Here is an 18,259-nt window from a genome sequence, read left to right as displayed (position 1 = left end):
ATTAATCGTAGCCTGTGCATTAAGGTAGACCTACTTAAGGTCTCAGAAGATTACCATGTTTTTGCTGTTCCTTTCCAAAATTGGGTGTTTAAACAAGGTGGTCATTAATGCAAAGTGAATGGGGTTCAAATCATTTAAAAGTCTATTTTATTGGGGTGCACAGCTCAATAGATTCAGATCGTGGAAGCTCCTTCACCTGAGGTTTTCAAAAGGAGGCTGGATAGCCATCTGTCCTGGATGGTTCAGACACAACAAATCCTGCACCTTGGCAGGAGATTAGACTAGATGATCCTTGGGGTCACTGCTAACCCTATAGTTCTGTGATTCTAGATGCTATCACTTTAGGGTGACCATATTTCCCAAAGGCTGGGGCGGACGTTGCTGCTCACTCAAGCCCTGCGTGCCCCACACCGGAGCCCTGCCTCCCCCGCTGTGTGGGACTGGCATTGCTGCTCACCACCATTATCGCCCACCCATGTTCCTTTGTGCCCCACTTTCTTGACAAAAGTGGGCATTTGTCCTGTTTGCTCTTGCCAGCTGATCAAGTTGGCAAGAACAAATGGGACAAATGCCCAAAGTCGGGATCGCCGGGACAGGGCTTAAAAAAAGGACTGTCCCAGCCAGAACAGGATGTACAGACATCCTGTGTCACATGTTTTGAAACTTTTCCCAAGCATTATCCGTGGCACTGTTGTCCACCAGGATAGTCATCAGAGCAAACAGTATGGCACGCAAGCAACACTTTCCACTCTAAGAACTCAAGAAAGTATTTGAAGGGGAAATGGGAGCCAACCAATTTGGCAACAGGGTCATTTGATCAGGAATACGCTGGATACATATCCCGATATGAGTGAACACCAGAGCTGATCACCTTAGTGTCACTTACACCTGAGATCTCATCAGCCTAAGGGGCTTTGCCACAAAACCAGCTAATCATGGCAAAGAGAGCACTTAGAGCAAATCAGATGGAGGTATTATATGACATTGATATAAAATATTATGCTTTCCTATTTTAAACCTTTTCAAGTCACCAGCTTCATGATGAAAGTCTTCAAGGTCTCGAGATCTCCTTAGGGATTCACATGAGCACACGGAGTGGTGAGACACTTGGATCTCTAAAAGAAAAGGAGGACTTGTGGCACCTTAGAGACTAACAAATTTATTTGAGCATAAGCTTTCGTGAGCTACAGCTCACTTCATCGGATGCATTGGACCTCTAGCATTATTTGCTGGTGCCAGTGGCACATGAGAGCCGCCCACCTTCAGGGGTACTGCCACAAACCAGATAGTCATGGGAAACAGGAATCTGAGCGGGGTGAAGTCTCACAATAATGGAAAGACAAATCATGATTGGTTCTGGGATCCCACCTTGGGATCTACAGGCGCTCAGATTCTGGAATTTAATGGATGATACTTTATAGTTCTGGGTCATTTGTATGACAGTAACACTGCATATGGATGAATGACTATTATAGTTTTAGAACACAGCACTGTTGCAGAATAAATATGGGTTTTGATTAATGCAGGTAAAAATGTGATCAAAAGATGTTTGAAAAACCTAAGTTTAGTGAGGCGTAATTATCTCAATTGGGTCCCTTTCTGCAATCTTCTGAGCATCCTTAACTCCTGGCTAATGTCAGTGGGGAGTGAGGCACTCAAGACCTCTCAGGATCTGGCCCATAAACAGTAAGTCAGCTCTGTTAACATTACACAGTGTTATTCACTAACAAAGCAAGTACAAATAAGCAAGCGGATGCATGGAAATTTCTACCAGCCATCTGCCAGTATCTAAACAGTAGTAATGCAAAAAAGATTAATGATATAGGTCATTTTCAGCGTGTCCCACTAGCTGGGAAAAAAGAAAGCTAAAGCTTTTATTCTTTATAATATATTCAGGTCACCTAGAACAAAGTAATGTACTAACCACAGAATGTTTGTCTACAAGAAATCTATCCTTTCCCATAAGAGACAACTTTAATTTTGCCAGAAGTCCTGTCCTAGAGTTCAGCAGCTTTTAAAAACACACAACAGAAATTGGTGGAGTGAAGCCATTAAAAGCAAGTACAGTAAGTACTCTGTTCTCCAGTGTAGTTACACCTGCAGCACTTAGGATCAATCCTGTGCCCTTTGATGTCCATGATTAAAAACTCCATTGATTTCATTAGGAAGCAAGAAAAAGCTTCAATTCAGGGGGAAATTTTTGGTGATTAAAGTTACTGAGTTACAGAAAGCGTCTTCCTGGGAATAAAGCTTACAGCAGTTTAGATCCTATAGCATTCTCCAGTTAAAAGTCAGTCGCCTTCATTGGTCTTACTGTTCATTAGCACCCTCATCCCCTTGTGTGCAACCTGATCGTATACATTATGAAGCGCAAACACTGGAAATATGCTGACTGCGGGTGGCGGGGCGGGTGGGTGTCAGGTGATCAGGCCTTTTCTCAAAGCGTGTTCATTTTTGACATAGTACATAGTTAATATTGGTGCTGAACATTCTTCAGCTATGGCGCATTGCAGATGTTCTACTGCTTTCTGAACAGAGTATCACAAATTCTGCCTTAAGCCAAGGTTGTTGTGAACAGCCTTAATATCTGGGTTGTGCTGGGAGTTCAGCCAACACTGTGATCAAGAGAGGAAAAGGAATGGAAAACCCCTCAACCACATAGCAGCACCAGGTACGCTACAGGTGCCTTCATGGTTGATGAGCTACACTCCCCGTATCAGCAGCAAAGAGTCCTGGGGCACCTTATCGACTAACAGACGTATTGGAGAATAAGCTCTCGTGGGTGAAAACCCACTTCATCACACGCAACTTTTACAAATTGGATCTGTAAAAGCGGCAAAAGATGCAGACTAACACAGCTACCCCTCTGATACTCCCTGTATCGCTACACTGAAACTTCTTGCATGCTAGTCTAGAAGTCCCCGTGGATGAGGTTCACAATGCACAGGTTGCAGACTCATCTTGCCCCATGTCCCCCACTCCTATGCAGCAGACCATCACTGGAGTTTCAATTCAGGACCCTGCACACCAAGATGGTGGGATTAAGCCCAGCATTTGGTCTTAAAAATGTGCATAGTCATTTTGTAGGGAAAATGGGGAGAATTACACACACCCTGGCTATCTCTTACTCCACATTACCTCTTTGGGTATCCAGGCCACTTCCTTCCACTTCTGGTGTGTCCTCTAGTCATTGTTTGACCAGGGTCATCAAATTTACCCAATGCCAATATCAATAGTATCATTTTCAAAGACAGCCTCTTAATTGGCACTCGCAGTTCTGCACATGCAAAGGCTGGTTTGAGGCCCCTTTGAATATTGGGCTTCAAGAGCTTGTCAGAGTCATTCATCTCATTAGTGAGGCGAGCTCTGCAAGTATACACTGGTGTTATTGAAGGACCACAATCAGCAGCATCATTTCAGGGAACATTCTCCATGCATTTTTATAAATAGATCTATAGGCATCTGACTTCAACATAAAAAAAAATAAATGCAGAATCTCCATTCAAGCCTGGGGTTTTGTGGTACACGTTTTATCTAGTAAACAGACTCACAGGAATCAGTAGCAACACCCAGTGTGGGATGTAAAGAAAAGGAACGTAATTGCTCGTTGTTGTTTTTAAGTAAGCCTTTCTGGTGATGACTCAAACAAGAATGTGCTTCTCTCTTGTTTAGTGTTTGACCACAATTATCATCATGCTTGTTGGAGACACGTACACATTAATTAATTATGTGTCGTTTATTAACTACCTCTGCTATGGAGTGACAATCATAGGCCTGATTGTGTTGCGTTGGAAGAAACCCAAAATCTTCAGACCTATCAAGGTGAAAATATTTAAGCCAAATTTCTTAGTTCTATGGTCTTCCTATTAACAATCTAAAGAATGTGTCAACCACAGCAAATCCCTTATCAGAACTTGAAGTACTGTTTATTATTATTTCTGTTGTTTATTATGGTAGTGCCTAGAGGCCCTGTGGTGGGATGTACCATACAAACACATAGCAAGAGACATATCTCTGCCTAGTAGTAATTATAGTCTAAAGCAGGGGTGGCCAGCCTGTGACTCTGGAGCTGCATGCAGCTCTTCAGAAGTTAATATGAGGCTCCTTGTATAGGCATCGACTCCAGGGCTGTAGTGACAGGCGCCAACTTTCCAATGGGCCAGGACGTGCTCACTGCTCAACCCCTGGCTCTGCCACAGGCCCTGTCCCCGCTCCACCCCTGTCCGCCCACTCCCCTGAGCCTGGCATGCCCTCGCTCCTCCCCCTGTTCCCTCCAGAGCCTCCTGCATGCCACAAAACAGCTGACCGGGAGAGAGGAGGAGGTGCCGGTGAGTGGGAGGCACTGGGAGCCAGGGGTGGGGAATTGATGTGGGGGGCTGCTGATGTATTACTGTTGCTCTTTGGCAATATACATTGATAAGTTCTGGCTCCTTCTCAGGCCCAAGTTGGCCACTCTTGGTCTAAAGAGACAAGGCAGACAAAGGATGGGAGAGGGAACAGAGACACAGCGAGGTGAAGCCTAAGCTCACACAGCTGCGTTTTGCCAGATAGAAATAGAAGCCAGGTCTTGTGACTCCCAGTCCATTGCTTGATCCACTAGCCCTCACTGCCTCTCCCCTGTATACCTTACAGAATGCTGTTACATTTCTGTACATGTCTCTTCTCTTCCCTGCCCTCTTAGGTGAATCTCCTTGTTCCAGTCACTTACCTGCTATTTTGGGCATTTCTTCTGATCTTCAGTTTCTATTCTGAGCCAGTCGTCTGTGGAATTGGACTAATCATCATATTAACTGGAGTGCCTGTGTTTTTTCTTGGAGTATACTGGAGAAATAAACCAAAGTGTATAAATAGACTAGCTGGTAAGAACACATTATAGTTCATTAATTCAGCCTCACTGTTTGTTCATGAACATGTAGGAATTTGTTTCAACCTCTCAGGTCTACATTTCCACCAATCCACAAAGGGTCCCAGTGACTGTGTGGCATTCACCAAAACTACCATTAAATTATGCAGCTCTGCAGAGCTCTTTGGACAGGATTTTGCTGATCAAAGTGTTTAGATTTTACCCCAATTATTTACTTCTTGACCACATGAAAGAGAACTGCCTTAATGCCAATATACAATATAAAGCTAGAAGCAGGAAAACATGATGCATAGGGCACAAGAAATCATCAGATTTATAACAGAGCATGGGAAAACTGCCTATTGATAAAGATACCCCTGCCAATTTTTAGACCCTAAACCTGTACACAGAAGGAACTAGGTTTCTGTCAAAGTGCAGACTTTCAGTGCTTAATTTTTCAATAAGACATAAGGATGCTAAGGTCAGGCTGTGAAATGCAAATGGAGAAACAGAAACAGACTAGAGAGAGAACAAAGAAGAGAGAGAGCAGTGAAGAGGTGTAGCTAGCATGTGACTGACAGTAAAATTCAGAAGACCACTACTAGCTTACCCGTTCTTTTCTGCAAAGAAGCTGACATCCCTTGTACAAAAGTGCTCTCATTAATACGCCACTTTCTAGAATTTAGCAAAGGTTTCAGTGGCTTGTACAATGGGGAAATATTCAAAAAGTAACCTTATTGAAATGATTATTTCATAATGGTATCCAGATAGGGATAGCCCGGGTTTACTGCCAGGTCCCAGAGATGTAAGCTGAGCCAGTCTGACATAGAATCATAGAATCATAGAATATCAGGGTTGGAAGGGACCCCTGAAGGTCATCTAGTCCAACCCCCTGCTCGAAGCAGGACCAATTTCCAGTTAAATCATCCCAGCCAGGGCTTTGTCAAGCCTGACCTTAAAAACCTCTAAGGAAGGAGATTCTACCACCTCCCTAGGTAACGCATTCCAGTCTTTCACCACCCTCTTAGTGAAAAAGTTTTTCCTAATATCCAATCTAAACCTCCCCCACTGCAACTTGAGACCATTACTCCTCGTTCTGTCATCTGCTACCATTGAGAACAGTCTAGAGCCATCCTCTTTGGAACCCCCTTTCAGGTAGTTGAAAGCAGCTATCAAATCCCCCCTCATTCTTCTCTTCTGCAGGCTAAACAATCCCAGCTCCCTCAGCCTCTCCTCATAACTCATGTGTTCCAGTCCCCTAATCATTTTTGTTGCCCTTCGCTGGACTCTCCCCAATTTATCCATATCCTTCTTGAAGTGTGGGGCCCAAAACTGGACACAGTACTCCAGATGAGGCCTCACCAATGTCGAATAGAGGGGAACGATCACGTCCCTCGATCTGCTCGCTATGCCCCTACTTATACATCCCAAAATGCCATTGGCCTTCTTGGCAACAAGGGCACACTGCTGACTCATATCCAGCTTCTCGTCCACTGTCACCCCTAGGTCCTTTTCTGCAGAACTGCTGCCTAGCCATTCGGTCCCTAGTCTGTAGCTGTGCATTGGGTTCTTCCGTCCTAAGTGCAGGACCCTGCACTTATCCTTATTGAACCTCATCAGATTCCTTTTGGCCCAATCTTCCAATTGGTCTAGGTCCTTCTGTATCCTATCCCTCCCCTCCAGCGTATCTACCACTCCTCCCAGTTTAGTATCATCCGCAAATTTGCTGAGAGTGCAATCCACACCATCCTCCAGATCATTTATGAAGATATTGAATAAAACCGGCCCCAGGACCGACCCTTGGGGCACTCCACTTAATACCGGCTGCCAACTAGACATGGAGCCATTGATCACTACCCGTTGAGCCCGACAATTTAGCCAGCTTTCTACCCACCTTATAGTGCATTCATCCAGCCCATACTTCCTTAACTTGCTGACAAGAATACTATGGGAGACCGTGTCAAAAGCTTTGCTGAAGTCAAGAAACAATACATCCACTGCTTTCCCTTCATCCACAGAACCAGTAATCTCATCATAAAAGGCGATTAGATTAGTCAGGCATGACCTTCCCTTGGTGAATCCATGCTGGCTGTTCCTGATCACTTTCCTCTCATGCAAGTGCTTCAGGATTGATTCTTTGAGGACCTGCTCCATGATTTTTCCAGGGACTGAGGTGAGGCTGACTGGCCTGTAGTTCCCAGGATCTTCCTTCTTCCCTTTTTTAAAGATTGGCACTACATTACTCCATTCAGCTGGACTATGAGTATTCAGCTGTGGGAAGAGGCACGAAATTTCAAGTTTTATTTTTATGATGCTGCAACTTGTTCATTTAGGTTACTGTAGTTCTCCCTTTGCATGTTTTCTGCCCCTCTTTGACATGGCACATTCCTCCATTCATCCAGCTTGCTTATTTGGCCTGTTCAGCAAAGCACTTGTTCAGGCGTGTACCTTTCAGCATGCAAGTAAGTCTCATTGAGCTCAAGTGTTAAATAAATAATAAACCAACACTTAAGTGCTTTGGCAAATCAGACTTTAGCACTATCCCACCCCCACCCTACTTTTGTGACGATTTTGAATGTGTTCATTCCCCCAGCACAGTACTGATATCCATCCCAATGTATGTCCAGAATTCCCACGTGCATAAGATAGGAAAGCCAGGATCTACCACTCTCATGAAAATAAATTACACACCAGTCATACATCTTAGCTAGAAAAAGGTCTTTAAGGTTTTTTTAAAAAACTATTTGCTTTAAGGCTAGGATGTCCAAAGGAGTCTAGAAACTTTCCACCCTGTGAAAGTCAGTGGGAATTGTGTGCCTAACTCCCTTAGGGTCCTTTGACTCTCAGGACTCAATGCTTTAGGAAAAAAATTAATTCATCATTTTCACTGGAAAAAAGCAATAATATGGTATGATGGGGTAAGCCTCACTGTACGTGGACTTGCATAAACAGCAGAGCTTTGGATGTATGCGTGCTCACGTAGAAGACTTTTTGAGAGGACTCAAATAATCATCACTTTAACAAAGCGAGTTTGTGTTTTTCATAGAATCCATGACATACTGGGGACAGAAGTTGTGTTTCGTCGTCCACCCTCAAGAGGGAGCTCCAGAAGAGGATGATCTGCCTTTCACTCATTCTCAGCTACCACGAAGTGAAAAGTCCTTGAAGAAACAGCGAAAAGTCCTTGAGAAATAATGAAGCAATCGATGAGACAGAAGTAGCTTTTTGTTTACATGTTGATTTTTGCAAAAAGTTTTTCTTGGAAAAAAAAAAGTTTTTAGAAGTCAGATACAGAAGCCCATGAAATGAGCTACACCTTTACAACAGTCCTTAGCTCTTAGCTTTTCCTAAAAAAATAAAATAAGGAGCTGGTTATTTATTTCTGACAGTGTATTTCAGTCAGCAAGGAAGTTTAGTGCAGGTACAGTAAGCTAAGTTCTTCATCACCAATTCCAGCAGCCTTGGGGTTGTACTGTAAAGCAGATTAATCTGGAAATTTCAAGATTGGGACCTCTTCCAATAATGAAAATAAAATGGGGAAAAGTCAATGGAATAGGGAAAGCCAGTGGTCCTACTCATGCTCCCACGGGAGCCAGTGACACAACTCTAACCCAGGTAGTTTTCAAATTACAATCTAAAAAAACTCAATTGTGTGAACACTTCTGCACGTGCATAACTTTACCCCTGAGAGCAAAGTTACACCCAAGCCTCTGTATTTGCAAGTTTGGGTATTAAAACTGTGACCATTGTTGAGTGAACAGTAAGGGTATGTCTACACAGCAAAGAAAAACCCACTGCTGTAGTTCGTGGGGCTTGGCTCAGGCACTGGCTTGTGGGGCTGTTTCATTGCTGTGTAGACATCCGGGCTCAGGCTGCAGCCTGGACTCTGACACCGTACATGTGGGAAGGTCCCAGAGCTCAGGCTCCAGCCCAAGCCCAGACGTCTACACAGCAATGAAATACTGCAGCCTGAGCCCTGCAGGACCAAGTCAGCTGGCATGGGCCAGCCGTGGGTATTTCTTTGCTGTGTAGACAGACCCTAAGAGCTTATCCAGGGTATTTACATACAATACATTAGAGCTGAATGTATAACTTCTACACTGTGTTTGATCATTTTTGTCATTATTCAATTATGTAAAGAAACCATGGAAATTGTGATATGATCTAAAGTAACTTCAGTCTTCAAGCAGTTTTGCAAACCAGGAGTTGCGGTTTGTATTATGAAATCTGAACAGCTCTGTTATTACAATAACCAGAAAAAAAGGTGGGTGAGGTAATATCTTTTATCTGACCAACTTCTTTTGGTGAAAGAGACAAGCTTTCAAATTTAAAAAAATGTATTTAAACTGATTTTAAACTTGGTTAGTCACTTCTTACAGCATATACTTTTTCTTCAAACAGGAATTGCAAGCAATATTTGTGTAAACCAAAAACACCAGCCTCAAATACCACAATCTTTACGTCTATACATTTGATGCGCTACTTTAAGAAACAAATGTCAATAGAGCAAGTATTGGCTAATCATTGGTGCTTCTAGGACAGGCTATCTATCTAAGGCCTCCTCTACATGGGAAAGTTTCAGTATAACCTAAGGGATGAATTTAAAAGTGACGGTTATACAAGAACCTCCTCCCCACCCTATGGACACTTATAGTTAGGGCCCTACCAAATTCAGGGTCCATTCTGGTCAAATTCACAGTCATACAATTTCAAAAATCGTAAGTTTCAAGATTTCAGCTATTTTGATCTGAAATTTCATGGTGTTGTAATTGTAGGCGTCCTAACCCAAAAAGAAGTTGTGGGGGGTTCGCAAGGTTATTGTAGGGGGCATTGTGGTACCTCTACCCTTACTTCTGTGCTGCTGCTGGTGGCGATGCTGCCTTCAAAGCTGGGCAGCTGGAGAGCGGCAGCTGCTTGCCGGGAACCCAGCTCTGTAGGCAGAGCCACCTCCAGCAGCAGAGCGGAAGTAAGGGTGGCATGGTATGGTATTGCCACCCTTACTTCTGTGCTGCTGCTGGCAAGACGCTGCCTTCACAGCTGGGTGCCTGGCCAACAGCTGCCAGTCTGTGGCCGCCCAGCTCTGAAGGCAGCGCAGAAGTAAGGGTGGCAATACCGTGACTCCCCTTAAAATAACCTTGCCACCCCTCTGCAACTCCCTTTTGGATCAGGACCCCCAATTTGAGAAACACTGGCCTCCCACATTACATCTGTATACTATAGGGTAAAAGCACACAAGACCAGATTTCACAGTCCATGACGTGTTTTTCGTGGCCGTGAATTTGGTAGGGCCCTACTTATAGTATTAAAAGCTGGGGGTGAGGGGTTGGTTTAGCTTGTTACTTGGAAAAGGATTTAAGCTAAACCAAAGTCACTCATCTAGTAGCCACACAGGGGAGTTCAGAGTGATATAACTGGTAAAACTCTCCTGTAAGCAAGACCTTAGTACAAGGATAGACAGCACAGAAAGGCACTGGAAAAGGTACTCAGACGATGTCTACACTACTGTGCACCTTACAATGACATGCATGTGCAGCTGCCCTGTTGTAAGATAAGCAGTGTAGCACCTCTTTGTCGCCAGGAGAGAGCTCTCCAGATGACCACATAAAACCACTCCCAACGAGGGATAATAGCTTCGAAACCAGAAAAGCATCTCCTGCCAACAAAGCATTGTCCACACCGGCGCTTTTCGTCATTAAAACATTTGTCGTTCAGGGGGATTTTTTTTCACACCCCTGACCGAAAAAGTTTGAATGACTTAAGTGCATTGTAGACATAGCCTGAATGTCACAACTAAATACAAGGTGGAACAGAGTGTTTAGCATAAGTAGTTCACACATATTCTAAGAGACTATTCAAGGTGTTAAGAGTTCAGTGAGGTTCAAAAGCTTCTCTTTCACCAACAGAAGTTGGTCCAATAAAAGATATTACCTCATCTACCTTGTCTCTAATATCCTGCGACCAACACGGCTACAACAACATGGCAAACAACATTACAATAACCGGACAGTTATGCTAAAAACTTTGTACAGTTCTACTGTCAAATGGGAAGAAAAAGAACTCTACTGTATTTCTAGTATACATTGCAATGGGAAAAAAGGAACAAATTCTGGTATATTTCTATTTTTTCTAATGTGCTCACACAAAAATTCACCTTGCCTTTGAAGACAAACTCCACATTTCATCCATGTTCAATGAAGAAACTGTCCTTAATATTTTTACCACCAGCTGCTCATTAGAAGGTGCCTTGGCATGTTTGTAGCTGTAACAAATTGATATGTTTAGAGTTCTAGTAGTGACTTATTTGGTAAATTTATGGTGGTTGCAAATGTAAAAATGTGACCATTTTCATACCAAAGAATCTTTTGAAAAATGCAAAATCACAGAATAGCTTTGAGCAATAGTCCAATAGCTACTACTTTGTTATAACTTTTAGAAATATAGATGATCATATTTACTACTTTTAAAATAGCCATATCAATTTTAATTTGCAAGTATCATGATTTACTGTATTTTAAAGGCCTTGGTACAACAATTAAGGATTCAATTGGTCTCTTAGTTTGTCAAGTACCATAGGACTACTCTCTACAAATACATTGAACCTGAAACTCAGACTACGAGGCAAGTTCAAGGAAAGCATCTTTCAACAGAATTTAGCATTTAGAATATGTTTTTATTTTAAATATATACCTCCAGATGGTATATATCCAGATCTTTCAGACAGTAGATATTTTAAAAGGAAGCAAAATATACCCTCCTCTCTTTGTATGAAGTGGTTAATCAAGAGATTATTAAAGTATACATGTAGTTAGAGAGAAAGTGTGTGTTGTGTATATACATATATAAATGCTAGAGAGACTCTACATTTAAATAACCTTATGAATATGTAGCATTGCAAATGAAAGTTACATACATGAAACCACATTTTTGACAGAGGATGAACACCCATCACTGTGTTGAAGAAAACAAATTTATATTGGTTTATCATGATTTACCTTTGTCTGTCAAGGCTTTCATGACCAAGATTCTGATGTTCTTCAGATTAAAATTCATGCTCAGTGACAGTTTCAGAAAAGATTCCTTCCCCTGCCAATATCACAAGATAGCAAATTATATAGAGTTTAGCATCAACAATAGTTTATTTCCCCCAACAATGAAGATATTAAACTTGGCTGGAGTTTAGGCTTTGCAGAATTCTTCAGCAACAAGCCTGTGCTGTTATGAGAAAGGCACAAATGATAAGAGTATACTGCAACTGCTTAGATTGTTTGTTTATTTGTTTAAGGAAATGAAAATCAGAATTAAAGGACCAATTGCCTCACAGTTGTTAATTGTTTTTGTCTGAAATCTTTCCTGATTCTGCTACATTTTCATACTTTAAAAATAAGAACCCTCTGGGCTTAAAATCAGGAGGCTTAATTTAGAGATGTTTTGGATTCAGGGTTTTAGTTTGGGCCCATCTTTAATCCATAAATCACCGCACCTGAAACCTATTTCAGCATGTTCTATTTAGTGATCACAAACAGTTTCATTTATAATCTCAACAAAATTATATTTTAAAAAATTTACATTAAAGTTAGTTTCTAATTTATAAAATATCTGACTGTCAAAATCAACAGGCCCAGCCAGCAAGATAATTTCATGCTCCACCAAAGAAAAAGATCTAATGATTTAAGATGGACTGCATGTCTTTTTAAATAAGTGAAGGAAATGACATCAAAACTTCTATTACTCAGACTTCTATCTCTTTCTGTCTTAGGTATTTTTAGAATGTTCATCAGTGTCCTAGTATCCCTAAGGATGGTAGAAAATGGCCTATTAGTCCAAATTTAATGTTCTTGTTATCATTTTAAAGCAAACTACCAGCCCAGTCAGCCAGTTTTACCACCATAGTATTTTAAATAGAAGGGGAAAGGTGGGGAAATGGAGCCAATTTGATACAAAAAGTCATGTCAGGAATCTCTTGATATTTGATAGAACAGAGTGAATGAATAGCATCCAAAAGAGAGGTTGAAATATGAAACCGGTGGTGTTCAGGACCACTGCAATCCCAAGATATTTGCTATCCTAACTGAAACATCACTAGATTCCTCCTCCTTTACCATATTATTATTCTCTTTATTGTCAATATGTTAATTTTCCCTTACTTGACATATAAATCCATATAAGCTGGATATTAATTTTTCATTTCTCAAAAAGAAAAGCTATGACCACAGAGAGAATTATGCACCATTTATACCTCAATAGAAACATTTTTTAAGGATAGATAAACTACCTCAAAGTTATGGTGCTGTTTAGAGCTCAGAAATAGACCCATTTCTATTTATTTAATAAAAAAGCCCAGGTGGTATTACAGTCACCTGCGTACAAAACAAAACCCAGATGCCTTAAACTCCAGTAAAAACAACTGAGCATATTACTGGTAGAAAAAGTTGGGTCAAGAATTGGGCTTCAAATGAAGTTTTTAAATGGATTTACAGTCTCTTGTGCTTTAAGACTGATCGTTATAGGGCCATGATAACTATTGAAAAATGCTCTGTTGCTGTTTTTAGCATTTCCAACAATCCAGCATCCCAAAAATCCAACTGGAGGAGAAGGGAAATTAAGTACGAAGTTACAAGCGTATTTAAAGTTTTATAAACCAGAAGAGAAACCTTGAAGTTTGCTTTACAGCAGCTTGGAAGCCAGTGAAAAGATGGATGTGACAAAGGAATTTCATGGTATAAAAATAAATCTGACTTCCTGTACCAAGAAACTAAAGCTAAGCAGAGCTGATGAAGAGTTTTGATGAATCAAAATCCTGCAGGTTTGTGAGCTGCTGTCAATACACAGCAAAGATGACATACCTCTAATTTGTTCTCTTGTATTGGGTTTAGGGTCTAGCCATAAAATCTGTGAAGTTTTGTCTCTCAGTTGGTGGTCTGTAAGCAGACATTCATCACTTCATAGGCCCCTCATCAAGTGCATTGGGCTTGCCATGTGTACATCCCACATTTTACTGAAACTGAGACTCAAAGCAAGACCTTTGTGGTATCTAAACAGCAGTTTTACCTGGTAAACCCAGAGAGAGTCTCTGTTGAACCACGCCAGGTCAAGTTGCACTAAACAGGTCAAGGCTGGAAGTCAGTGTACCACCAAAGCATTCACTGATTTAAATCAAAGCAATTTAAATCACCAATTTTAATCATGATTTAAATCAACACACAGGAAACCTAGATTTAAATAATTGATTTTAATCATGTTTTGCATTTATACTTTTTAGTTACTTTCCTGAGGGAAGGTTGAGTCTCATTAGTTAGTAACCTTTAAAACATGAAAAGAAAAGGAGTACTTGTGGCACCTTAGAGACTAACCAATTTATTTGAGCATAAGCTTTCATGAGCTACAGCTCACTTCATCGGATATATGCATCCGATGAAGTGAGCTGTAGCTCACGAAAGCTTATGCTCAAATAAATTGGTTAGTCTCTAAGGTGCCACAAGTACTCCTTTTCTTTTTGCGAATACAGACTAAAACAGCTGTTACTCTGAAACCTTTAAAACATGTTGCTTTGTAATTAGATACATAGTCTTTACGCTAAATTTTGTACTTCTTATTGCTCACTAGGAGGATACACTACATCTATACACATATCTTTAAGCAATTACAAAGTTTAACTTACATTTATCCAGACCCTTAATTTTTAAATGTTTTATTGATTTTTTTATTTGTAATTTGTGTTGAGCACTATTGGGATGGAAATTCAATTAAAATATGCAAAAACAGCATTTATTTTCATTAAATAAAACTACCTTAAAAGTGCTGAATGCATGAGAAAAAACATGTATCAAAATATGTTTTAAATTTAAAACTGATTTATTAAACAAAGAAATTATCTGTAGTTAATGAATTGATTGTTTCCAGTCATCATACCCTTCCAAATTTTAGAACCAGTAGATCTCATTCTGTCATACTTGATTTTTATTATTCAGAGCCTGGAAGAAGAAAGCAAACGTTCCTGCTCTTTCTGGTCCAAATTGGTTTCTAAATTAATTAAATTACTAAACTGAAACAAAGAAAATATTTTCTCTGAACCTGCAGTAGAGACTACTGCTTTCAAAAGCTGGTTTAGCACTTCAGCAAACTCTTGTTCCAGATGTATAGCCAGTAACTTCCACCAGTGCCGTGGTCTGATTTTCTTTGAAACTTGGCAGCCAACATGTACTGCTTAATACTATTTTTTGTATTTAGTGTAAATAATTTTTATAGATTTTAATAAATGTGGCTCTCGACATAATTATCAATTTCAAATTTAATTTTAAGTAGGTTTATTTAACTAAAATAATCCAATTTAAATTTTGAAAAAATTGATTTTTTAAAATCCATTTGTATCTACCCTGGCACCATCCCAGTAGGTGTGATCCCAACTGGAGCAGCCATCCCAGCACATAGCCAGGGCCTGGGGAGGATTGTGCTCGGGCGGTTAGCCCTGTGCCACTGCAGCCACACTGCTATTTTTAAAGAGCTTGCCTACACAAGCTGCAATCTCTCCTCCTGAATAGACATCGCAATGCAGACTTTGCAGGTGAAAATCAGCATTTGCCCCCATAAATCAAGGGCATATACATACAGTCTAGCATTTTTGTTTGCAACAGATTGTGCCTGTGCCCTCATTTTGCTGTGAGGGTAAAAATCTGACAGAATTACCACCTCACTTGAGGACACTTTGTAAACGTGGCTTTTGTTTCCAATAGAAACAAGGGTCCCAAAGTATGGTGATATCACTAAACCATGCCTGTTACCCCAACGTCTGATCCCAATACTGCAGGTGACGAAACTTCCCGTGCCCCACTTCGTCCTCCACATTGAAGATTTGACGTATTTTACAATGCTAAGACTCAAGGTCAAATCCAGCCCTGTTGTGAGCATAGTTCTGTTGAAGGCAATGGAATTGTGCCCAGTGACTTCAGGACTGCATTTGGCTCTGAAACTACCTTCTCTTTCTCCAGCTCTTTAGTCTTGTTATCTAATCTCTTTCTGGTAATACATGCAAACGTCATTCACTCTGCATGCTCAGCATTGCAAAGCGCTGTTATCCATGTTAGGTTGCTAAGCATCACTTGGCAACATGTGCCACATACTGCTATGCCTCTCCAGCACTTTTCCCCTGTGTTTTACTTTCACACCTGATGTGCCAGTAAAAATTCTCATCAACACCAAGGACAGATAGACATTTCAGCTGGCAAATAGTTTAGGGATAGATTCAGGGCTAAGCAGCTTAAAGGGCAATGAGACACCCCATCACCTCCCATGCAACCGCCCAGGCTAGGTGGACCTTGGGTTCAGCTGCAGTGTTAGGGGATGCTTTGTGCTTCTCCCCACTCTACCAGGTTATGGGCAGGAAATGGGTTGAGGGGGGGAATGGGCAATGAATAGACTGAGCCTTGCCTCCCTCCTCCCCCACCCAGCTATTGTGAGCAGGTATGTGTGACAGTGGGTGAGAAGGGACAAGGTTTAAATAGAGGCCAGCAGAAAATTACTACCTCCCTGGAGTAGGGGAATGGGGGAAGAGAAGGGAGAGAATTCATTCCCTGGGGTGCTCTTGCCATCCCTTTTTAAAAGCTGTGTCCTTGGACACAAGTTGCCCCCGAATGATCAACACTGGCCCATCGTACATTCTGTGCAGAGGTTCTAATCAGAGAAAATTATTTAGCACAAACAATTCACGCTATATAACATGCCATCCAGCTGCTCTCCAGAATACTTCTCACTCTAAAATGCTACTAGTTTGTGGAAAGTTGTCAGCTCTTAGATGTTGCTGAATACAAAAACTGATATTTTATTTATAAATATTTACCACTCTGGTATTTCCAAAAAATTATATTTTAAAAAGGAAGCAGATTTTCCATTGCCTGTAGGATAATGTTGGGAGAGTTTACCAGCTACACAGCACTACCATCCGCTCAAACCTTTTTGGAATGCGGGGAGGAGAGGGAGCTTCTTTTAAGTCTGCCTTGAAACTCACAAAGCAGCATGATCCATAAATTATCCTCAGCAAAAACAAGGACTGCACTCAGAAATATTTTTTCAGAGGACGCAGTCAAGGTATTTTTCATATATTTTTTCACTCAGTGTTGTTTATAGCTCTTTGTGACCTTGAAAATGAAATGTGTTTGCATTCAAGCTCCTTTGTGCCATCTGCTAGCTACACAGACCTGTGTGTTATTGTACGGCTGTTCGTAACGGTTGAGCTGTTAGGACTTTTTCTTTTTAAAAGATGAAATATTGAAGTATTTAAAAGGAAAAAAACACAGTAATTAGGTAATCTTTTCTCAACAGATATACAAGAAACCAGCATGTCAAATTTTGGGCTTGCCCGTTTTGACTTTGCCCTTTTATAGAAATGTAGGGTTTTGGCTGGTGAGTTCAAAGATGTCCAACTGCTGTTATATTAGAAATATACATTATACTGATCTGATGGACTCGGTAACCAGTGGCCTAATTAGGCCAAGTTTGCCCTTATTTGCGTTCTCTCCTCATTCTTTAATAATCCCACATACCACCCTGTATTCCAGCTGCAGGAAAAATTCCTGATTGAAGTTTCTCCCTATAGTGTCACTTGCCATGACAATTATCAATATGTTGTGTACATAAGGCAGGACAAGCCTCCAAATACTTTGCAGCTACTGCAGTAGATGTAGGTATTTCAGTTTGCATGCATAGCTCCCATTGAAGTCAAAGGCTGGAATACATGCACCAGGGACCCAAGGAGGCAGAGATGGAGCAGAGGAAAGGGCAGGCCCATTAATCCTCCACTCCATGCTCCCAGTACATGCACGGGCACGGAGGTACAGCAGTGGAGCAGCAACAAACCACCAGCTCCAGCTGACTCCTCACTAGCAACAGAGTGAGCAGCCACCACACAACTCTTCAGAATGGCTTATAAAAGGCCAACGCTCACCAGGAGGAAACAACTACAGCAGTGTGACCAATCTCACAGCTCCACCAGCTCCTGGTGCTAACAGAGCAAATGTTCATGCATTGTTCCTTCTGCACTTTGGCCACTAACAGGGACAAGGGAAGGTGAAGGTGTCTCCTTTCAAGGGCCAATGGAAGGAACAGGGAATAAAGGCTAAATTACCACAGTTCCGTTTATTCTAATCTCATAAGAAAGGAAACAGCTCTAATAGGAAAGAAAACTTAGAGGAGAAGGGCTAATAAGGTATGAAAGGCATAACAATACATAGCAGTTAAAAATAAGCCTGTCCCACTCACTCATGTCATCCTTCAAATTTCTTTTGGACATTAATCCTTGCAGCCAACACCACCAAAGCCAGGGCTGGGAGAGGGAGAAGGACAGTTTAATATAATTTGGTAGGTTAACAATAGATATGATTACTTTTGCTGCCTGTGGAACTGAGGTCATGAGGACAAAGTCAA

The 18,259-nt window shown here is 41.3% G+C and overlaps 1 protein-coding gene across 1 annotated transcript in view; it reads left to right on the top strand.

The window, feature by feature from the left end:
• Window positions 1-12,163, top strand: part of SLC7A10 (solute carrier family 7 member 10) — a 93,749-nt gene extending 81,586 nt beyond the window's left edge. Inside the window, exons 9-11 of the mRNA XM_084644494.1 lie at window positions 3,673-3,822; window positions 4,682-4,859; window positions 7,890-12,163. Of these exons, the coding sequence (XP_084500620.1) occupies window positions 3,673-3,822; window positions 4,682-4,859; window positions 7,890-8,038 (477 nt within the window). The 3' untranslated portion in view covers window positions 8,039-12,163. The remainder of the gene's footprint in view (window positions 1-3,672; window positions 3,823-4,681; window positions 4,860-7,889) is intronic.
• Window positions 12,164-18,259: the final 6,096 nt, after the last annotated feature.

Source organism: Lepidochelys olivacea, assembly GCF_965140295.1.
Source record: "Lepidochelys olivacea isolate rLepOli2 genome assembly, chromosome: 12".
Lineage (NCBI taxonomy): Eukaryota > Metazoa > Chordata > Testudines > Cheloniidae > Lepidochelys > Lepidochelys olivacea.
This window is presented reverse-complemented; position numbering and strand designations above follow the sequence as displayed.